General features: G+C 42.3%; 1 protein-coding gene across 5 annotated transcripts; it reads left to right on the top strand.

Moving 5' to 3' along the window:
- Window positions 1-56: 56 nt before the first annotated feature.
- Window positions 57-23,608, top strand: LOC118400215 (RING finger protein 207-like). Of its 5 annotated transcripts, XM_035796857.2 has the most exons (20): window positions 57-485; window positions 677-705; window positions 2,907-3,111; window positions 4,449-4,584; window positions 4,790-4,934; window positions 5,937-6,018; window positions 6,108-6,183; window positions 15,082-15,207; window positions 15,451-15,507; window positions 15,708-15,754; window positions 16,536-16,608; window positions 16,800-16,868; window positions 16,966-17,034; window positions 17,337-17,443; window positions 19,550-19,727; window positions 19,892-20,077; window positions 20,236-20,287; window positions 20,445-20,562; window positions 20,666-20,758; window positions 20,908-23,608. In XM_035796857.2, exons 3-20 carry the CDS (start codon window positions 3,053-3,055, stop codon window positions 21,056-21,058), a joined length of 1,824 nt encoding a protein of 607 aa, XP_035652750.1. In that variant the 5' UTR covers window positions 57-485; window positions 677-705; window positions 2,907-3,052; the 3' UTR covers window positions 21,059-23,608. The 5 variants fall into 5 exon arrangements, with proteins under 5 accessions (XP_035652750.1, XP_035652751.1, XP_035652749.1 ...); XM_035796858.2 differs by lacking the exon at window positions 2,907-3,111; XM_035796856.2 differs by lacking the exon at window positions 57-485 and having other exon boundaries at window positions 524-705.
- The last annotated feature ends 427 nt before the right edge of the window (window positions 23,609-24,035 follow it).

Raw genomic sequence — 24,035 nt, forward strand, 5'->3', positions numbered from 1 at the left:
TACACTTCGGCTACAGACCATTTTAAGGGTAGTCCAATTCAACAATTATTATTAACAATTAGTATAACTTCAACAGGCACTTGTAGGCTACAGGTATCCTCTAAATCCTGTTGTTGCCCAAAAGAAAATAGCTTCTCTCTACAATTGAGTCAAAAAGCCTGCCCTCATTTCAATATTTCTGCAGCATAGGTGTTGGTGGTGATACCCATTCAATCCCTGATTCCTGGTTAACTAAGGGGAGAATATTCTATATTGGGGGGATTTTTCCCCTGCTGACATGGCAACAATATCTGATTTCCCTTTTGTCATCTGTGACAGTATGGTTGCACCGTTGGCCCATCCCCAGTCCCCCACTCTGTGAGCAGAATGGCTGCTGGCTAGGGGAGCAGTCAGCTGCCTGGCGTCAGGGCTCAACCAGGCCACTCCAGAAGAGTTTCTGCATTGCTGTCATTCCTGCTGGGGGTAGTTGATAGTACCACTGAAAGGTAAGACAGTAGCGCTCCGTGCTGTCCATATGTAGGAACAGACTCCATCCACTACACTTTTACAGTGAGCTCTTGTGTTGGGGATGCCTTGTGTTTGGTTGGACATATAGAGCAGTAGGCTACAATAGAAGTACTAATATGACAAAACAATAGAACTTTCATGTCACATCATGTGTGTTTTTTCATCACAGCACTGAGGACTCCTACCATGGCTGGCAAGGTAAGTGAAAGAGGGAAGTTATCTCTAACCTAACTGTTCCAACTAAATTAGACTGAAGGTATGGGAGTATTATGTACTGCATTAGCCTGGGTACCAGTGGGGTAATGCTAATGTTAAAAGTTCCACTTCTTGTACTCCGAGTCATTGGCATTGACAGGGGGTACAAGGAGTGGAATGTTAGCAGTAAGTGACTGGTACCCAGGCTAGTCCTACATCAGATTATTCCATTTGAAAAATTATCTATATGATCTCAAACCTTATATATGAAGTCAAACATGTTGTCCTACTTACATCGTGGCTGATTTTAAATGTCAGTTTAGTTAAAAAAAGAAAGAAAAAGAGGCTAATCCTAAGGGATTCACTGTCACTACACTCTCTCTGTAGATGGCAGGGGGTGTCCTCTCTCCTTTGGATAATCTGTGTGGAGTGGACTGTTCCAATGTCCATCCCCTGTTTTGTCACCTGTGCCATGAGCAGTACCAGCACCCATGCCTCTTAGACTGTTACCACATCTTCTGTGCGCGCTGCCTACAAGGCAGAGCCAATGAAAGTCGTCTCAACTACCCCCTCTGCGGGTAAGGGACTGAACTTAATTTACTGAAAGAAGCTTTCTGAACACACAAGCTGTGCATTTGATTTGACACTATTGTTAGTCCAAGACTAACTAAATGCCCCCAACCACATTTGTATCTTTGTGGTGACCTATAGTTACTTGTTTAAACATTGGGTTTGAGCATAAGGCATTGCATCTCAGTCTTGGCTATGAAATAGGAGGAATCCCCTTAAGAATCTGTGTAGCTCTCCAGTTCTACAGGGCGCTTAGAGCATACATACTGCACAGCCAACTCTGATCTACACATGAATGGAGAACATGACAGGGACTCGCCTATCCTTACAATCAATACCAGCCTTAGTGGATTAAAGCCAAGCAGTATGCTAAGGACTATGGCGCAGAGTGACCTGGTCTAGCCCGACCAGGGCAGGATGGTTTGAGCGGCTGGGACAGCTGCAGGGTCAGCCCTGGCTCTGAGTTAGCACCATGTTAAGGCCACAATGCAGTCACACTACAATAAAACCTACACAGGCATCTTGGCAATGGAGCCGGGAGCTCAGGGCAATTAAATGTGACCTCACAGTGCCCAATCCATGTTATCCCCTACTGGAGAATGAGTCATGGCCAACAGTATTACCTAAAGGCCCTCTGGATTAGATTAGCTCTCACTGATCAAAGAGCACACGGCTATGTGGAACAAAACTTCTCCAGGAAAAAGATTATACTGGAAATAAAACTGATCTTAGATTGGGCCTTTTCTATCACTAAAGAGAGTTTTCAGCATATGAACTTATCACTTATCTTTGATTATCTTCAAACCCCAAAACACAAGCAGATACAAAGAAAAGTGGTGGCAACCCCATTTAGATCACTGGATCAAGTAGTGATGAGCAACACATTGGGGATGATGTTACAGCCAAACTGATACACTGCTTTGTACAGATACCCCAATGTACACACTGGTTGAATCAATGTTGCTTCCAAGTAATTTCAATGAAATTACATTGAAACAATGTGGAGTAGATGTTGAATTGTCATCTGTGCACAGTGGGACAGTATGTAGCTGACATGATCAGTCATTTCAGTCCATTTCCTGAATACATCCTGAGGTTCCCTGATCAACTCCCCAACGTGATGCCAAACAAACAGTAGATTGCTGAAATCATTTCTGTCCAAATCGTTCCTCTGACATTGGGTAATTTTGAAACATGTTGGATTTTATTTGTAGGGGAGAATGGGGATGACCGCAGGTCATCAGACTGTAAAATAATCCTACAACTAGCTGTAAGATTATCGCTTCTGCGGGTTCTGATAGTATCAAAGCCTACAGCTAAATCTGTCCCTGTAGATCTCTAGTGGTCCAGAGGGGCTTTGTTGCCCTGCCTGCCCGAGCCCACAACTGCTATGGTTGCTGCTTTGTTCTGCAGTTGCATTGTCCCCCCAGAACCCAAGGTCTCCTTGTGTGTTCTGTGATTACATATCTGGGATGAAACCAAACACTGGATCCCATCCGATCATGCAAGATGATAAGTTAAATAAAACATAGTTGGTACGAGTACGACTGCTATGGGATGGTTTCCCTATTTAAAATTGGCTCCCTGTGGCTCTCGACCAGGCATAATTTATACCAGAGTTCCTCTCATTCCAGGTATTGAAGAGCTTGCAGGAGTGAGCAGATGGATCTATGGAGGGACCATTGTGTAGTAGGCTACGAGAGTGAAGTGTGTTCCGAGGGGAGATAACCCAGTGGGCACACTCTCTCCCTGCAGGTCCCCCTGGCCCTGTGGCCTGTGCATGGGCAATACAGAAGTGCTGTTTGTTGCTATTTTCATCAGTACTACCAACCATCAGCGGTGGGGAAACTATCCAATTGTCATACTTGAGTAAAAGTAAAGATACCTTAATAGTAAATTACCTAAGTAAAAGTGAGTCACACAGTAAAATGCTACTTGAGTAAAAGTCTAGAAGTATTTGGTTTTAAATATACCTAAGTATCAAAAGTAAATGTAATTGCTAAAAATATACTTAAGTAGAAATCATTTCATATTCCTTATATTAAGCAAACCAAATGGCTACTTTCCCTATTTTTATTTAATTTACGGATAGCGAGGGGCACGCTCCAACTCTCTGACATCATTTACAAACAAAGCATGTGTTTAGTGAGTCCGCCAGATCAGAGGCAGTAGGATTCTCTTCCCTCCTCGCCAATGTTTATCTAGTTTGCATAGCAACAGGGTCTATTGTGTGCTACTAATAGGAGTGTAGCAAATTCCCGAGATTACATGGTTCTTGAGTGAGTGGATGGCAGTGGTGTAAAGTACTTAAGTAAAATGACTTTTTTTGGGCATCTGTACTTTACTATTAATATTTTTGATAACTTTACTTCACTACATTCTTAAAGAAAATTATGTAGTTTTTACTCCATACATTTTCCCTCACACCCAAAAGTACTCATTACATTTTTAATGCTTAGCTGGACAGGAAAATGATCTAATTCACACACCTATCAAGAGAACATCCCTGGTCACCTGTGTAATACTGCTTCTCTTGATAGGTATGTGAATTAGATCATTTTCCTGTCCAGCTAAGCATTAAATATGTAATGAGTACTTTTGGGTGTGAGGGAAAATGTATGGAGTAAAAAGTACATAATTTTCTTTAAGAATGTAGTGAAGTAAAAGTTGTCAAAAATATTAATAGTAAAGTAAAGTACAGATGCCCCAAAAAGTCATTTTACTTAAGTACTTTACACCACTGCCATCCACTCACTCAAGAACCATGTAATCTCGGGAATTTGCTACACTGCTATTAGTAGCACACAATAGACCCTGTTGCTATGCAAACTAGATACACATTGGCGAGGAGGGAAGAGAATCCTACTGCCTCTGATCTGGTAGAACCAGGTCAATGTTAGAGGTTGCATACTTAAACTCTAAAATGAATTATTGTTTGACATGTTTATGACATGCCATGTGTTTTACCTGTAGTAAAAAACTACTGCCACGTACTGAATTCAGAATATGTTAGCAAAGCTTCTGCGATTAGATATGTTGCACCATCTGCTGGAGAGCCTTGGGAATGCAACTCACTACTCTTTTATGATCAGTGTAGCGAGAAATACAAATTTGAATGAAGCACTGCATGAAACATTTTTACTGTGCTTTTGTTGCTGGATCCATCTGTGTCACAGATACCCATCAGTTGTAAAAGGAATGAATGCACTCCCACCAGAGGACCGTCTGCTGAAGTTCCTAGTTGATAATTCTACCGATGACTGTGAAGAGACAGTCCAGTGTGCCAACTGTGACCAGCAGAGCAACAAACAGGTACCTCAAAACAGAAATAACTCTAACAAACCATGCTATAGATCTTAATAGAGAGCATTTATTATCATGGATCATATTGTGTGTGTGTGTGTGTGTGTGTGTGTGTGTGTGTGTGTGTGTGTGTGTGTGTGTGTGTGTGTGTGTGTGTGTGTGTGTGTGTGTGTGTGTGTGTGTGTGTGTGTGTGTGTGTGTGTGTGTTTTATAGGACACAGGGCCAATGTTCTACTGTAACACGTGTAGCCAGCCCCTGTGTGGAGCTTGCAGGGATTCCACACACAAGGCCAAGATGTTCTCCCACCATGAGATTGTGTTCCTGGCCAAACGCACCAAAGTGTGCCACCGGATGTGCTGTGAGTACCACCTGTATTATGTTCACACTACAACAAGAGCTCAGCGGCTTCTAGCTATAATTACATTGTTATCTAATAATAACCTATGGTAACACTTTACGTTAAGTTTCCCCTATTACTGCGTAACTAACACAGTAATAACTGTTAACAACATAGATTTGACTAAGCTAACCAGGAGAAATTAAGAGACATGATAACATTAGGTATAACCCTTTTAGTTGCATTGCACAATGTAACAATCTTTGAGAAAGAACGGTGTACTTGCACTTTACATTAAGTTGCTTGCTCCTGGGTATGTACATTGTAAATACATGCATATCCCTTGTAACAACAATGTAATTACAGAGTTGGTTGTTAAAGATTGTTACTTTGTAAAAAGGTTCATCCTAATGTTCTCCTGTCTCCTAATTTATCCTGGTTAGTCTATTGTCTGCAAAGGTTATTACATTGTAATTGCATAGTAACTATAAAGATTATACCCTACTGGGATACACTTTACATTCAGTTGCTTGCTCCTGGGTAGGTACATGATAACTACAAGTATATCCTATGTAACTACAATGTTCTTGCATTACACTTGATTCAGTATAGCCTTTGTGCCAGGTCATAACATAGTAATAAACTCATTGAAAATGGCCAGTAGTTAATGTGCCTTTTTACAATTGTTGTTACCAGGTCCTAGCCTATTTATCAACCCTGGTATTGCATGTGGATTCAATGGTAGTGGAACCTTGTAGTTACATGTACCAAGATCAGATTTTGGTTTGAGTTATTAACATGGTAATTCACAGGTGACTTTCAAATGTGTAATTACAAAACATTAGTTATATAGTGGAACACGAGAATGTGTAATGATAACATCATTAGTTACATGTAGAATAACCTTCATCAAGTGAAGTGTTGCCTAATCTATTGACACAATTGTCAACATGTTCATGGGATGATTATCTTATTGTAAGGAAACAGTGATGTGATGGTCTAACATAATGTTTGTCTCCACAGCTCTCCACGATGAGCCCTACATCATGTTCTCCACAGAGAAGAAGTCGATGCTCTGCATCAAGTGTTTCAGAGACATGCAAGTGTGAGTGAAGCTCCTACTACAGCGACGCCACAGATTCAGACAGGAACACTGTGAGTAAAGCTAATTTATGTTTCTGCTAAATTCCACAGAGAGAGCCGGATACACTGCATCGATATTGAGACAGCATACATACAAGGCTGTGAGATACTAGACCAGGCAGTGCTGGTAGGTGAATTGTGACTTTTGTTCTCTAGATACATTGTGTGTTATCCCAGCTAGAAAAACAAAGAGAGTTGCACACTCTATCTATAAACGCCAGGTATGTATTGGGTAAACAACCAATGTTTCGGCATCACTGTGCCTTCTTCAGGGTGATGTCATGAACGCTTGAACCAGGTTATGTAGACAAAACAGTGCAATTAGTGCAACCAATTACAATAGTGAGGGGTGTGTCATAATTGTCAGGTTAATTCAAATTAATTTTGTGAAACTGTTAAAAGACAATAGTTTACAGCATATTGAATATATTTGGCTATTGTTATCATAGCATAAGATTATCATCACAATACATGATTGTTTCATTGAATTTCACATATACAGTGGGGCAAAAAAGTATTTAGTCAGCCACTAATTGTGCAAGTTCTCCCACTTAAAAAGATGAGAGAGGCCTGTAATTTCCATCATAGGTACACTTCAACTATCACAGACAAAATGAGGGGGGAAAAATCCAGAAAATCACATTGTAGGATTTTTAATACATTTATTTGCAAATGATGGTAGAAAATACGTATTTGGACACCGACAAACAAGCAAGATTTCTGGCTCTCACAGACCTGTAACTTCTTCTTTAAGAGGCTCATCTGTCCTCCACTTGTTACCTGTATTAATGGCACCTGTTTGAACTTGTTATCAGTATAAAAGACACCTGTCCACAACCTCAAACAGTCACATTCCAAACTCCACTATGGCCAAGACCAAAGAGCTGTCAAAGGACACCAGAAACAAAATTGTAGACCGCACCAGGCTGGGAAGACTGAATCTGCAATAGGTAAGCAGCTTGGTTTGAAGAAATCAACTGTGGGAGCAAATATTAGGAAATGGAAGACATACAAGACCACTGATAATCTCCCTCGATCTGGGGCTCCACGCAAGATCTGACCCCGTGGGGTCAAAATGATCACAAGAACGGTGAGCAAAAATCCCAGAACCACACGGGGGGACCTAGTGAATGACCTGCAGAAAGCTGGGACCAAAGTAACAAAGCCTACCATCAGTAACACACTATGCCGCCAGGGACTCAAATCCTGCAGTGCCAGACGTGTCCCCCTGCTTAAGCTAGTACATGTCCAGGCCCGTCTGAAGTTTGCTAGAGAGCATTTGGATGATCCAGAAGAAGATTGGGAGAATGTCATATGGTCAGATGAAACCAAAATATAACTTTTTGGTAAAAACTCAACTCGTCGTGTTTGGAGGACAAAGAATGCTGAGTTGCATCCAAAGAACACCATACCTACTGTGAAGCATGGGGGTGGAAGCATGCTTTGGGGCTGTTTTTCTGCAAAGGGACCAGGACGACTGTTCCATGTAAAGGAAAGAATGAATGGGGCAATGTATCGTGAGATTTTGAGTGAAAACCTCCTTCCATCAGCAAGGGCATTGAAGATGAAATGTGGCTGGGTCTTTCAGCATGACAATGATCCCAAACACACCGCCCGGGCAACAAAGGAGTGGCTTCATAAGAAGCATTTCAAGGTCCTGGAGTGGCCTAGCCAGTCTCCAGATCTCAACCCCATAGAAAATCTTTGGAAGGAGTTGAAAGTCCGTGTTGCCCAGCAACAGCCCCAAAACATCACTGCTCTAGAAGAGATCTGCATAGAGGAATAAGCTAAAATACTAGCAACAGTGTGTGAAAACCTTGTGAAGACTTACAGAAAACGTTTGACCTCTATCATTGCCAACAAAGGGTATATAACAAAGTATTGAGATAAACTTTGGTTATTGACCAAATACTTATTTTCCACCATAATTTGCAAATAAATTCATTAAAAATCCTACAATGTGATTTTATGGATTCTTTTTTCTAATTTTGTCTGTCATAGTTGAAGTGTACCTATGATGAAAATTACAGGCCTCTCTCATCTTTTTAAATGGGAGAACTTGCACAATTGGTGGCTGACTAAATACTTTTTTGCCCCACTGTATATTTAATTGTTTCCAATTTCATTAAATTTTTGTTACAAGTAATATTTGCATAATAAGCATCATCAACAGGGGGAACATATTGGATGTATGTGGATACGCTGTATAAATAATATATTCATTTATAAGACTTGTTCATAGAAAATTGTTAATTAGAAGGGCCTGAGATCCAGTTGTGTAAAGTACTTAACTAAAAATACTTCAAAATACTACTTAAGTAGGTTTTGGGGGTATCTGTACTGCTTTTCTATTTATTTTTTGGACAACATTTACTTTTACTCACTACATTCCTAAAGAAAAGGATGTACTTTTTCTTCTATATATTTTCCCTCACATGCAAAAGTACTTGTTAAATGTTGAACGCTTAACAGGACAGGAAAATTGTCCAATTCACACGTTGTTATCCCTACTGCCTCTGATCTGGCGGACTCACTAAACACAAATGCATAATTTGTAAATTATGTCTGAGTGTTGGGAGTGTGCCCCTGGCTATCTGTACAATTTAAAAACAAGAAAATGTCATCTGCTTTACTTAATATAAGACATTTATATTACTATAGTAGTTGTAGGTTTTTATGCAGTTCCCAAGACCAGTCTGTGAGTTACTTTGACCACTGGAAAAATAGTTATTTTGTAAATACTGCAATGAGGGTTGGATTGAATTGAGCCCCTAATCCTTCATTTGCAAGGTGATGATTGCACTTTTCTTCCCAACACAATACCGCAATAAATGTCAGCCCCCATAGGGTATTCAAATGTACACCGCAAGTGGCAATAGATGTCAAGAACTCGGCGTTGTGCCACTGTGAGCTAACTGTCCAGAGCCGTATTTGTATGCAATGCACATAATTGTATTTTCAGAGCGTGCCAGTGGACTTCTGGTAAATATGCTTTAGTGATAAAGTGTTGGGATCAGGTACAACTAGGTTTACCCACCCCCAAAAATGAATATTTATAAGCAATTTCCCCCACCCACAACTTCTCACCAGAATGCATTTTTTATTTTATTTAAAGGTATTGGGCAAAGGCTGAAATTAGGGGTGAGAGTTACATTCTGAGAACGTGAAGATAATGTTTCATAAAAACAGTCTTAAGTGTGTTCATGTGTGTTGGCCGCAGTCATTAATTGACCACACCTGATCTTAATGAGTGCTTGTTTCCTTTGAAATGGGGTCTATTTGGATAGACTGAAACGAACAGCTGTGTTAAAAAATACAGTATGCTAGCACCATTCTGGTGGCACTTTGGACTAATTCAATGGATAGAGAATAGAAGATTATATGTTCGAAGTTCATTGATCCCATGTCAAAATAAAATGTGTTTGCATGATTAATGCCAAAGGAAATTATATTCCATATGTTCAAACAAGTTAACTGAAAGTAAGTTAGCAATGTTATCGAATGTCTTATTGAAACATTCAATGAAAGTTTTAAGAAAGTTATTGAAATTGAAAAAAAAAACTTGAAATTGAACCTATAATTTCCGTTCTCAGTGTCAATAAAACCTCTCATGAAAACCTTCAAGGAACCAGAGTAAAATGTTCTCACAACCTCCCTGCACCCTAAAAATAAATGTTACTAGAACATGCAAAATTGTAACTGCTACAGTATGTCAGGAATCATATTGCTTTGTTCCCATAACCAATGTAAAACCAAAAAGATACATTCCCACAACTTCCAAGGACAAATGTGCGCTAGCTGGGATTACATTGATATGTCACAGTCACTACCTCTGAAAATCAGTTTTGCAAGGGAGAAATTGAGCCATTTTTTACATTCAGCATCAGAATTATTTCTCACAAAGATACACTACATGACCAAAAGAATGTGGACACCTGCTCGTCGAACATCTCATTCCAAAATCATGGGCAGTAATATGGAGTTGGTCCACCCTTTGCTGCTATAACAGCCTCCACTCTTCTGGGAAGGCTTCCACTAAATGTTGGAACATTGCTGCGGGGACTTGCTTCCATTCAGCCACAAGAGAATTAGTGAGGTCGGGCACGGATGTTGGACACTGATGTTGGGCGATTAGGCCTGGCTCACAGTCTACCTTACATTCACCCCAAAGGTGTTTGATGCGATTGAGTTCAGGGCTCTGTGCAGGCCAGTCAAGTTCTTCCACATCAACTTCGACAAACCATCTCTGTATGGACCTCGCTTTGTGCATAGGGGCATTGTCATGCTGAAACAGGAAAGGGCCTTCCCCAAACTTTTGCCGCAAAGTTGGAAGCAGTGAATAGTCTAGAATGCCATTGTATGCTGTAGGGTTAAGATTTCCCTTCACTGGAACTCAGGCGCCTAGCCCAAACCATGAAAAACAGTCCCAGACCATTATTATTTCTCCACCAAACTTTACAGTTGGCACTGTGCATTAGGGCAGGTAGCATTTCTCCTGGCATCCGCCAAACCGAGATTCCTCCGTTTGACTGCCAGATGGTGAAGTGTGATTCATCACTCCAGAGAATGAGTTTCCATTGCTCCAGAGTACAATGGCGGCGAGCTTCACAACACTCCAGCTGACGCTTGGCATTGTGCTTAATGATCTTACTCTTGTGTGCGGCTGCTTGGCCATGGAAACCCATTTCATTATGCTCCCGACTAACAGTTCTCCTGCTGACGTTGCTTCAGAGGCAGATTGAAACTCGGTAGTGAGTGTTGCAACCGAGGACAGATGATTTTTCGGTGGCCCCTTTCTGTGAGCTAGTGTGGCTTACCAATTTGCATTGTAGCCGTTGTTGCTCTTAGACATTTCCATTTCACAAAAACAGCACTTACAGTTGACAGGGGCAACTCTAGCAGGGCAGAAATCTGACGAACTGATTTGTTGGAAAGGCGGCATCCTATGACGATGGCCACGTTGGTATTTTATTAGGATTAGTATTTTTAGTATTTTATTAGGATCCCCATTAGCTGTTGCAAAAGCAGCAGCTACTCTTCCTGGGGTCCACACAAAACATGAAACATAATACAGAATGACATAATACAGAACATCATTAGATAACAAAAGCTCAAGGACAGAACTACATAAATTTTTAAAAAGGCACACGTAGCCTACATATCAATACATACACACAAACTATCCAGGTCAACTAGGGGAGAGGCGTTGTGCTGCGATGTGTTGCTTTATCTGTTTTTTGAAACCAAGTTTGCTGTTTATTTGAGCAATATGAGATGGAAGAAAGTTTCATGCAATAAGGGCTCTATATAATACTGTACGTTTTCTTGAATTATTTCTGGATTTGGGGACTATGAAAAGACCCCTGGTGGCATGTCTGGTGGGATAAGTGTGTGTGTCAGAGCTGTGTGTAAGTTGACTACGCAAACAATTTGGGATTTCCAACACATTAATATTTCTTTTAAAAAGAAGAAGTGATGCAGGCAGTCTCTCCTCAACTCTTAGCCAAGAGAGACTGGCATGCATAGTATTTATATCAGCCCTCTGATTACAATTAAGAGCAAAATGTGCCGCTCTGTTCTGGGCCAGCTGCAGCTTAACTAGGTCTTTCCTTGCCGCACTGAACCACACGACTGGACAATAATCAAGATTAGACTAAACTAGAGCCTGCAGAACTTGCTTTTTGGAGTGTGATATCAAAAAAGCAGAGCATCTCTTTATTACCATCTTTGCAACCATTGAATTTATATGTTTTGACCGTGACAGTTTACAATGTAAGGTAACGCCAAGTAATTTAGTCTCCTCAACTTGTTTAACAGCCACACCATTCATTACCAGATTCAGCTGAGGTCAAGCACTTAAGGAATGATTTGTTCCAAATAAAATGTTCTTAGTTTTAGAGATATTCAGGACCAGTTTATTACTGGCCACCCATTCCAAAACAGACTGCAACACTTTGTTAAGGGTTTCAGTGTCTTCATTAGTGGTGGTTGCTGATGCGTATATGGTTGAATCATCAGCATATATGGACAAACATGCTTTGTTTAATGCCAGTGGCAGGTCATTGGTAAAAATAGAAAAGAGTAGAGGGCCTAGAGAGCTGCCCTGCGGTACACCACACTTTACTTGTTTTACATTATAATAATAATAATAATATAATATATGCCATTTAGCAGACGCTTTTATCCAAAGCGACTTACAGTCATGTGTGCATGCATACATTCTACGTATGGGTGGTCCCGGGGATTGAACCCACTACCCTGGCGTTACAAGCGCCATGCTCTACCAACTGAGCTACAGAAGGAGAAGCTTCCATTAAAGAAAACCCTTTGAGTTATATTAGATAGACAGCTCTGAATCCACAATATGGCAGCGGTTGAAAGCCATAACACTTAAGTTTTTTCAACAACAGGTTCAAATCAAATCAAATCAAAATCAAATCAAGGTTATGGTCAATGATATCAAAGGCTGCACTGAAATCTAACAGTACAGCTCCCATAATCTTCTTATTATCAATTCCTTTAACCAATCATCAGTAATTTGTGTCAGTGCAGTACATGTTGAGTGCCCTTCTCTATAAGCATGCTGAAAGTCTGTTGTTAATTTGTTTACAGAAAAATATCATTGTATTTGGTCAAACACAATTTTTTCCAACAGTTTGCTAAGAGCTGGCAGCAAGCTTATAGGTTTGCTGTTAGAACCAGTAAAGGCCTCTTTACCACTGTTGGGTAGTGGAATTACTTTGGCTTCCCTCCAGGCCTGAAGACAAAGACTTAACTTAATGCTCAGATTAAAAATATGACAGATAGGAGTGGCTATAGAGTCAGCCACCATCCTCAGTAGCTTTCCATCTAAATTGTCAATGCCAGGAGGTTTGTCATTGTTGATCGTTAACAATAATTTTTCCACCTCTCCCACACTAACTTTACAAAATTCATACATGCACTGCTTTTCTTTCATTAATAGTTTTTTTTATGCATGAATATAATTGCTCACTGTTTGTCGTGGTCATTTCCTGCCTAAGTTTGCCCACTTTGCCAATGAAATAATCCTTAAAAAATTTGCAACCAAACAGTTTTTCAATTCCTCATCAATCCATGGAGCCTTAACAGTTCTAACAGTCAGTTTCTTAACAGGTGCATGTTTATCAATAATTGGAAGAAGCAATTTCATAATTTCATCAAGTGCCGCGTCTGGATGCTCCTCAAAGGGGGGTCAAAAGTAACAGTCTGTGTCTGGTGCGGCCACCAGCTGCATTAAGTACTGCAGTGCATCTCCTCCTCATGGACTGCACCAGATTTGCTTGCCAGTTCTTGCTGTGAGATGTTACCCCACTCTTCCACCAAGGCACCTGCAAGTTCCCGGACATTTCTGGGGGGAATGGCCCTAGCCCTCTAGTCCCAGACGTGCTCAATGGGATTGAGATCTGGGCTCTTTGCTGGCCATGGCAGAACACTGACATTCCTGTCTTGTAGGAAATCACGCACAGAACAAGCAGAATGGCTGGTGGCATTGTCATGCTGGAGGGTCATGTCAGGATGAGCTTGCAGGAAGGGTACCACATGAGGGAAAAGGATGTCTTCCCTTTAATGCACAGCGTTGAGATTGCCTGCAATGACAACAAGCTCAGTCCGATGATGCTGTGACACATCGCTCCAGAACATGACGGACCCCCCACCTCCAAATCGATCCCGCTCCAGAGTACAGGCCTCGGTGTAATACTCAAATGCAAATCTGACCATCAACCCTGGTGAGACAAAACTGCGACTCGTCAGTGAAGAGCATTTTTTGCCAGTCCTGTCTGTTCCAGCAACGGTGGGTTTGTGCCCATAGGTGACGTCGTTGCCGGTGATGTCTGGTGAGGACCTGCCTTACAACAGGCCTACAAGCCTCAGTCCAGCCTCTCTCAGCCTATTGCGGACAGTCTGAGCACTGATGGAGGGATTGTGCATTCCTGGTGTAACTTGGGCAGTTGTTGTTGCCCTGCAGTACCTGTCCCTTAGGTGTGATGTTGGGATGTACCGATCCTGTGCAGGTGTTGTTACACGTGGTCTGTCACTGCGAGGGCGATCAGCTGTCCATCCTGTCTCCCTGTCTCGCTGTCTTAGGCGTTTCACAGTATGGACATTGGAATTTATTGCCCTGGCCACATCTGCAGTCCTCATGCCTCCTTGCAGCATGCCTAAGGCACGTTCACACAGATGAGCAGGGTCCCTAGACATCTTTCAATTGGTGTTTTTCAGAGTTGGTAGAAAGGCTTCTTTATAGTGACCTAAGTTTTCATAACTGTGACCTTAATTGCCTACCATCTGTAAACTGTTGTGTCTTAACGACCATTCCACAGGTGCATGTTCATTAATTGTTTATGCTTCATTCAACAAGCATTGGAAACAGTGTTTAAACCCTTTACAATGAAGATCTGTGAAGGTATTGGATTTTTATGAATTAGCTTTGAAAGACAGGGTTCTGAAAAAGGGATGTTTCTTTTTTGCTGAGTTTATATTAGCCCACACAGCTACAGCATGCCAAGTTTAGGACCTCATATTGAAGCTTTTAGAGAACCCAAGCCCCCAACTGATGTATACAACAATCTTTAAATTATCTACTTTGGTTTAGATACAAGCATCATGAAACCTCATTTGACATAGTGAAAATACATTTTTTGGGGACCTAAGTTTGCTTACCACTTTTTCAATGTGGTTTCTTCCTTCACAGACTACATGAAATGATGATCTCTTCCTAAATATTTGGTCAAATTATACATTTTGTGTATGGTCACATAAACAAGGGTGGCTCAACATACCCCACTCTCCCCTAACGCACTCACAACTCCGTGGCCTAGTATGAATCTCCCTCTGCAACTCTGTTTCCATGCTGTATTTTACTTGACATAATATAGGATGCTTATGTTGTCGATTTTGAAAAGGTACCGAGTTTGAGATAAAGCATATGATCATGTGTGTGGTTTAGCTACAGGTGAGTGAGAATATATACCATGATCATGTGTGAGCCTTGCTTTCTCTGTAGGCAGTGAAGGAGCTGCAGACATCGGCCCGTGAGGCTATTATCATGCTGAGGGCCATGATAGGGGCGGTGGGCTCCAATATGGAGGAAGAGGAGAATGCAATCTGCAACATCTTCACCAGTATGCAGGTAAGGACTCTTTTCATGACTCTACAGGACTCTTTTCAGGTCACCTGAAAAAAAAAGATTATGTTGTTATTGAGATTTGAATGTATTAAATAAGCATTGTGAAGTTTAACTATCTAAGTGCAACACAATAATATGATTCCACATTTGAATATGTGATATGCCCTTTACATGGAATATATAACTTTGAAGATGCTATGATGGTGCCTCACCACTGGGTGACTCTCTTGCTCTTTTTGTTAAAAGATTGCAAGGGTCTTCAGCTCTCAACAAAAACTCCACGAATGGACCAAACCCATACTGGTATAATTACAAGACAATGTGTACCACAAAATTACATTTTAGAGGAAATTAATCAGAAGTTAAATCCTCAGACAGTTATTTTGAAAAATGGAGGGTGGCAAACAAGGCCAACAGTCTTTTTCACAGTAGACCGACTACTAGCAGACGTTTTCATATCCATTTTCCTTGTGGTTAACTTGTTCTCTGCTCTCATCTGACAGGAAAGACTGGCTGAGAGGAAGACAATTCTGTTGCGAGCGGCTCAAAGGTACTGCATTACTTTGCTATGAAACTGTTACTTTGATAACATAAAAACTATGGATAGGCAATCTGATTGGCATCTGATTGAACTTAGCGATTTTCCCTAGGTCTCAATGTGCTTTACATTGTACAGTTTGTACATAGTTAGCAAATCTCATTTACCAATACGAATGTATTGCAGCGATTATATGTTACACCCTGGTGTAGGCTAGTTTCTATTTGACCCCATGAGATAGACTTCACAGTAAACCATTCAAACAAGAATGACTGGGCAAACAGAGTAAGGACTGCTTCAACACAACTACTCATCGTTCCATGTCCACAGCTGCAGTTCATGGTTACATTTAATCAATGAAAATGTGTAGATAACCTCTGGTATTGATATTTACTCTCTGGTAGCAGTCCATCACAACCAGTGGAGCAGGAAGCTAGATCCTGGGGGCCACTGGACTGCAACATTACTGCCTCTGAAGTCTGTATAGGAGAGAGTGTATCAGGTTGCATTGTGTAGAGATCTTCATTGAGATTTTTGGGCCCCGTGTCCACCATCTTTCTCGGCTCGCTGCCTGGAAGCGGCCCAGTGACTGTCTGGATTCCCAGAAGGGAGTTAAAAGCTATTTATGGCAGGCTGTGTGTTTCCGTCTCAGTGTCTGTCGGTGTGTATGTGTTTGTTACGGAGAGCAGAACATAGATAAGGACCTGGATACATGAAGTATGGGTTTCTGTATTGCATAACCCTCTGCATCGAGTGGATAGACGTGTAGTGGAATTGTTGTGTGTGTTTGTAGCCAACATGAAGAAAAGGAGAAGGCGCTAAAGGAGCAGCTCTCACACCTTGCTGCCCTCCTGCCAACCCTGCAGGTTAGATCATCATATCTCTATATCCCCAGGCCTGTAATTAACAGTGTAGGCCAATAACTAGTTGTTACCTAGTTGATACCCATAAATACATTTGACAGTGGTATAGTTTTGCCATTATTACCTGGACAGTTTATTATTCACAAGCCCTCCAGTGTGGTTGACCTCTGACCCTCTCTGATGCCCTCTCCAAGGTTCACCTGGTCACCTGCTCAGCCTTTCTCAGCTCAGCCAACAAGTTTGAGTTTCTGGACATGGGATATGTGAGTACTGGCACTTTATATTCTGAAGAGAATCAAAGATAGAATGGGTAAATTAACCAGAGGTTTGCATCAAACATGGTGGCTCTCTCCTCCACAGCAACTAATGGAAAGGCTGAGGAGGATTGTGAAGCTCCCTCATCAACTGCGACCAGTGCAAAGCAGCAAAGTGAGTGTGGCTTGTCTACTCTGTTCTTACAAAACAATGACTTCAATCCACACTGCCCTTACAAAAAATATTGCTGTTTTGAATCTGCAGTAAAAGTGCAGTAACGGCAGTCGACTGTGGTATTTTGGATGCAGCAATTGCAGAATAACTGCAGTTATACTGCACACTGACTGAAATCTTTTTTTGTAAGGGTGTCATGTACAATTTGCATTTAATACTATACACACAGTAAATGTGTTGTCTCTTCCTTCAAAGAAAGGTGCTAGCCAATCTCTGACCCAGATCATCTCTCTCTCCCTCAGATTAACACAGGCTACAGGGTTGAGTTTGCTCGCTGTCTGGAGCCCCTCCTGCTGCTGGGACAGCGCCGCCCAGCCTCCATTACCGGAGCAACTAGTGTTGCAGCCCTGTGAGTCTGCTTGGCCTTTAACTCTTGTGCAAAATATTCTTCCCTAATCTCTGTCTTTCAGTGTACAAGTGGGGCTTTTTAATGAGACCAAATCTCTGGACCAAATGTTTGCACATATAAAATATGAGATGATCTCCTTGAAACATGAGATATAATATAAACAATTCTTGGAAGCACAACTGGCAGATGGTGATAACCACAGAGAGAGGGAAAGAGACTCCATTATGAGCCCCACTATGTCACCTATCCTGTCTGCCTGTAAGCTCTGGGCACAGACATGCTTAGGCTACGTAACTCACCTTTTTGGTGGCGGTCTTCCTGTTATAGCGGGCGCTAGTCCCGTCCTTTCCGTGCCAGAAATACGGGTGATAACAGTGGGCTGGGCCAGAGTGACCAGCGCAAAGCCAGGGTTCCAGGAAACAGCTTTTTCCAGCAAGGCTCTGTGTCTGTCTGGATATCACAACACAGTCTGGATCCCAAGCAAACCTTGACACACATGACAGTATGTCTCTCAATACACACACATACTGGGGTGTCAATGTATTTGGCTGTATAAGATACAGTGAGGATGACTGGACCCAAATTCAAGGACTGAGCTTACACTGAGCTTAGCTGTTACCAGAGTTTTAACAGAATCAAAATGTCCCCTTCCAGAGCCTTGGTTCCTAGTTGGTGTAAGCTATAGTTGTAGGTATTTGACACAGACATAGAGATTCATTTGTTTTCAAAATGGACACATTTGTTCATTCAGATGCAGACTCTGTCCCTGTCCATGTAGACACAAGGGACGCATGCTCCCTGACCAATTTTCCACATCAATCACTCCCAACTGTTCACAGGTCTGTAACTCCCCCTTTTCCCAAACCCCCAACATACTGACAGTCCTCCCTCCCAACCAGTGCCCCTTCCATGTAGGATACGGAGTGGGTGGGGACGGCACTGAGCAGGCTGGCACTATTTTTATCAGAATTTCACAGAACTCTCCAGGATTCATCTGGTAGCTAGGCACACAGGAGTGGCGGGGCCAATTTGTTCCATGCCACTGATGTCACTGCTTTTGCCAATGTCTTAAATTGGTATCAGTGGTGGGGGCAGCAAGTGGATGCTCAGAGGACTAAATGCGTATGGCAGGGTGAGAAAGAGACACTCACAGCAAACAATTAGAGACTCACTCTCGGGATAGTTCTACTGCTGTATCAGGGCATGTGCCAAGCAAGAAATCAGGACTGAAAGCATTCCAGGGCCCAGGTAAGCTGCATGTCTTCCCCAGTTGTGTGCCGATAAACTTTTCCGTAATTATAGAATATCTGTCTTTACCAACTGGCTAATGATATTTCCACCTGTTATATATTCCAGAGTATATTCCGTGTTTCATTGGTATGATACATAGCCCTCCCTCATTTGTGGACAATTGTAAACTATGACAAATATTTGGTTAAAATTGTAAGATTAAGTGTTAGGAAAGTCTGTTAAAGTGGTCTACAGTATTACATGAATCTATTACTCCAGTGGTAGTGGTGTTGGTAAGGAGTGAGGGAAAGGCAATTCAGGGCCCGCTGTCTGTCTGTCCTGGTTGTCTGTCTGTCCTGGCTGTCTGTCTGTCCTGGTTGTCTCTTTGTCTTAAAGCTCACTGGAGACGGGGAGAATTTTATGTTTCCTGTTCAGCCGGGTCTCAAAAGCGACTCAAGTACAGTCTACAATATTTATAATTTCCATTTGTTGCAAATACAGTACATGAAGCAATGGTTCTATTGTTCAAAATGTTATAGCAAAGTGATTTTCTGAACTGGAACTCGGGCAAGCAAATGTTTTACATTGTTAGTTGTAAACATGGTCTTCAGAATGCCATTATCGGAATAGCCTGTGTTGAGTTATGGTTTTGAGGTGCACGCTTCAACTATGAATCACTCTCTCTGGAACATTAGCAGTGAGAACACCTGAATATAATATTGAACATGAGGGACAGTATATTTATATAAAATGGGATAGATAGGCTGTAAAACGTACTCTCTGATATATATATTTAGAGCCTTAAATAAATAACTGTTACTTAGGACGAGGCTTCCCGATGAATGATGCCCTGTGGTTTTATCTCCCCTCCCTCAGGCTCCATTCCCCCTTCTCCATGTCGTGCCGCTCCCCGTCCCTCAGTGACATGCCCCTGGGCTCGGCCGCGGGGAGAAAGTCTACCTCCCACCGCTACATCTGCACCAAGGTCCTCCTGGCAGAGGGGGGCGACACACCCTTTACTGAGCACTGTCGCAACTATGAGAACAGTTACAGGGTGAGTGACATGACCACAATGACAACAACTATGGGTAGAGCGACTTGGCCACTTCACTTGTGATAGGGTGTCTGTGACAGTGTTGGTGCGTGCGTGCGTGCGTGCGTGCGTGCGTGCGTGCGTGCGTGCGTGCGTGCATACATTCATCTGTGTGTTTGACCCAGACCCTCCAGACTGAGATCCAGAACATGAAGGACCAGGTACAGGAGCTACACAGGGACCTGACCAAACACCACTCCCTCATCAACACAGACACCATGGGGGAGATCCTGGACCGCTCCCTGCACATCGACGGACAGATCTCCTCCCAGTACTCCTCTGTGGAGACCATGAGGGCTCTGTTTGAAGAGGTACATCCACAGGCCTCATATCGAACAGCAGCAATATGTTTAGGAGGTCAAGCAGCTTATAGATCCTTTAATATATCCTATGTTTTGTGCACATGAATGACTTGGCCTTGTGAATGATTTGGCCTTATTAAAGTAAGTAAACCATATTTCCCTTTTAGATTTGGGAGGAGACCTTTCAGAGGGTCACTAATGAGCAGGAGATCTATGAAGGTAAGGTTCACCCATTAACTAAACATCAATCTGTTGTATGTACTGTATGTACATTTGGACATGGTAACATACATCATGATCTAATCCCATCTTTGGATGTGATGCATGTGCTTTGTTCTGTACTTTGACATGGCATTTGTGTTCGACCACATTCTAGCACAGCTCCACGACCTGCAGCAGCTGAAGCAGGAGAACTTGTATCTGACCACCATCGCCCGACAGATTGGACCATACATCCTGTCTATCGCCAAGGTTAAAGAGCGCCTAGAACCAAGGTAATAATGATATACGGTTCCCTTACAAACTACAACTCCATCGATACAAAATACAGAAATTCTATGTCAAATATATAACTAAGTAAAATACTGGTCAAACCAGATTTCAGGAGCCCAAAGAGCTTCATGATGACCGCACAGAAACCATGCTGAAAATCTATGAGGACACCTCTATGGCCATGGACGCACAACACAGGTAACTCGCAAACACATAACTGTTGTTAGTCTGTATACTACAGATAATATAAATAATGACCGGAAACTGGGACAGATTCCATTTTATAATCATGAAGGTGTTGAATGCACTATCCCAGCTATGTACCCTCTCTTTGTTTTCCTTGGCAGTGAAGACCACACCTGTCCCACTGACAGTGACTGGGAAAAGAACATGGACAACCGCTCCCTTATCATACAGTCTGATGAGGCTTCCATCAAGACCAATGACTACCATTGGCCAGGAAGGCAGACAGCCAATTACAATGAGATGCCATTATAAAGCAGAATGTTACACTTTCCCCTCCCCCCTGTTTCCTGTGTGGCCTCCAGCTCAACACAACAGGACAGGGACAGCATGTGACATTATCCTCTGTTCAGATAGTCGCTCCTGACATTTCATGGTGACATTTCTTGGCAGGGAGGTGTTGTCATCAGCTCAGAGGTAAGTCCTTAGACAAACAGGTCTCAGAGGACTCCACTGACACTCACTGGACTCAATGACTAACAAACTGGAGTCAATGGACTCACTGAGAGGGCGGTGAATCCCCTCCAATCTCACTTGTCAATGTGAAAAGATCAATCTGATGGACCAGTAGAACACCTCATTATGGACTGAATGGATGGAGGATCTGGAGTTTTATGCTGAGGAAGTGACTGTGACTACCATGTCTCAATCAACAATGCATGGTTTTAGACCTGCAATAACATACAGAGGGAGAGTGCTTCCTCAGTTGATATTTCTAAAATGGTCATATGTTGTTATGCTGTGTTGTCCTGAAAGGGCTATTCGTTTGATTGTATGGTTCTAAAACCAACGGTTGTATATGTATCATATGATCACTAGTTATATACAGTACATAGTGGATTGTATCTGGTGATGTATGGCTTGTTGGTCCTCATCCTCAGGTCATAGATAGTGCTGGTGTGACCTCAGCAAATACAACAGTCAAGTGTAATGATGCACATCAACTTGTGCATTAATCATGGAGAAACTGGGTGAGTATTGTCAGTGTGTTTTCCTTAAATTACCCAAGAATATGCAGCAAATTGGTGAAGTCGAGCTTATGTGAGGGAAGCAATGGCAAAAATGTTGCGTCAGGAGCTGCTCCAGAATCTCCCATGTGTTCAATTAGGTTGAGAGCTGGTGACTGAGACGGCCATGGCATATGGTTTACATCGTTGTCATCCTCATCAAACCATTCACTGACCACTCGTGCCCTGTGGATGGAGGAATTGTCATCCTATGGGGGCATAGCCATGGTAACCTCAATACCCCATAATGACAAATGCGAAAAACTGTTTTTTAGAAATGTTTGCAAATGTATAGAAAACAGAAATACCTTATTTAGATAAGTATTCAGACCCCTTGCTATGAGTCTCAAAATTCAGCTCAGGTGCATCCTGTTTCCATTGATCATCCTTGAGATATTTCTACAACTTGATTGGAGTCCACCTGTGTGATAATTTAAATTGATTGGAGACGATTTGGAAAGGCACACACTTGTCTATAGAAGGTCCCACAGTTGACCGTGCATGTCAGAGCAAAAGCCAAGCCATGAGGTTGAAGGAATTGCACATAGAGCTCTGAGACAGGATTGTGTCGAGGCACAGATCTGGGAAAGGGTACAAAAACATTTCTGCGGCACTGAAGGTCCCCAAGAACACAGTGGCCTCCATTATTCTTAAATGGAAAAAGTTTGGAAACCAGCAAGACTCTTCCTAGAGCTGGCTGCCCGGACAGACTGAGCAATCGGGGAAAAAGGGCCTTGGTCAGGGAGGTGACCAAGAACCCAATGGTCACACTGACAGAACTCTAGATTTCCTCTGTTGGGATGGGAGAACCTTCCAGAAGGACAACCATCTCTGCTGCACTCCACCAATCAGGACTTTATGGTAGAGTGGCCAGACAGAAGTCAATCCTCACTAAAGGCACATGACCGCCCACTTGGAGTTTGCCAAAAGGCACCTAAAGACTCTCAGACCATGAGAAACAAGATTCTCTGGTCTGATGAAACCAAGCTTGAACTCGTTGGCCTGAATGCCAAGTGTCACGTCTGGAGGAAACCTGGCACCATCCCTACGGTGAAGCATGGTGGTGGCAGCATCATGCTGTGGGGGTGTTTTTCAGCGTCAGGGACTGGAAGACTAGTCAGGATCGAGGCAAAGATGAATGGAGCAAATAACAGAGATTCTTGATGAAAACCTGCTCCAGAGCGCTCAGGCCCTCAGACTGGGGTGAAGGTTCACCTTACAACAGGACAACGACCCTAAGCACACAGCCAAGACAACGCAGGAGTGGTTTCGGGACAAGTCTCCGAATGTCCCTGAGGGGCCCAGCCAGACCCCGGACTTGAGCCCGATCGAACATCTCTGGAGAGACCTGAAAATAGCTGTGCAGCAATGCTCCCCATCCAATCTGACAGAGCTTAAGAGGATCTGCAGAAAAGAATGGGAGGAACTTCCCAAATACAGGTGTTCCAAGCCTGTAGCGTCATACCCAAGAAGACTCCAGGCTGTAATTGCTGCCAAAGGTACTGAATACTTATGTAAATGTGATGTGTTTTTTATTATTTAATAAATCAGCAAACTTTTCTGGAACTGTTTTTGCTACGTCATTATGGGGTAATGTGCAGATTGATGAGGATTTAAAAAAAATCTATTTTAGAATAAGGCTGTTACCTAACAAAATTTAGAAAACGCCAAGGGGTCTGAATACTTTCCGAAGGCACTGTATGTGGAAGTATCTGCTGTCAATATACTTTGAATCGCTCATTAAGTGTTTTCATTATTGTGTCAGTTACCTATAAATATTTATCTGGTGTAAATACGATTCCTTATTTGTCCTTTCCCATTTTCTTGTATGTTTCTTTTTTTGTTTGTCTGTTGAAGACATGTCCAGACAAAAACGTATTCCCATATTATAAGAAATTCGTTGCTTCACCAGTAATTAATATCCCCTTTGTATTGTGGATAGAAGCAGGAATGACCTCTATGCAGGAAAACCAGGCCTACATACAGATGGATGATGTAGAGCAGAGGGTGAAGGTTATTTACGTTACAGTATGTGATTTTAGGTCTGTTCAGCCCCGCTGCTTCTCAGAAAATATTCAGGTCAGGCTGAACCTACAGAACAGGGCTGTCTCTCCTCTGCAGAGGAGTCAGGGGTGCACACTCATTAAAAACACATTTGTGACAGCAGAGTAAAGACTGAGTTTGCTGCTCTGGCCATCCACTGCCTCCCCGTGGTTGTATATCAT

The sequence above is a fragment of the Oncorhynchus keta genome, chromosome 21 (assembly GCF_023373465.1).
Source record: "Oncorhynchus keta strain PuntledgeMale-10-30-2019 chromosome 21, Oket_V2, whole genome shotgun sequence".
In the NCBI taxonomy this organism is placed as follows: Eukaryota; Metazoa; Chordata; class Actinopteri; order Salmoniformes; family Salmonidae; genus Oncorhynchus; species Oncorhynchus keta.

Bases quoted from the DNA above. Each gene is read 5' to 3' on its own strand.
- LOC118400215 (XM_035796854.2), top strand. From the start codon at position 4,279: ATGTTAGCAAAGCTTCTGCGATTAGATATGTTGCACCATCTGCTGGAG. The intron at 16,609-16,799 runs GTTAGATCATCA...GCCCTCTCCAAG, and splicing joins CCCTCCTGCCAACCCTGCAG to GTTCACCTGGTCACCTGCTC. The intron at 16,869-16,965 runs GTGAGTACTGGC...TCTCCTCCACAG, and splicing joins AGTTTCTGGACATGGGATAT to CAACTAATGGAAAGGCTGAG.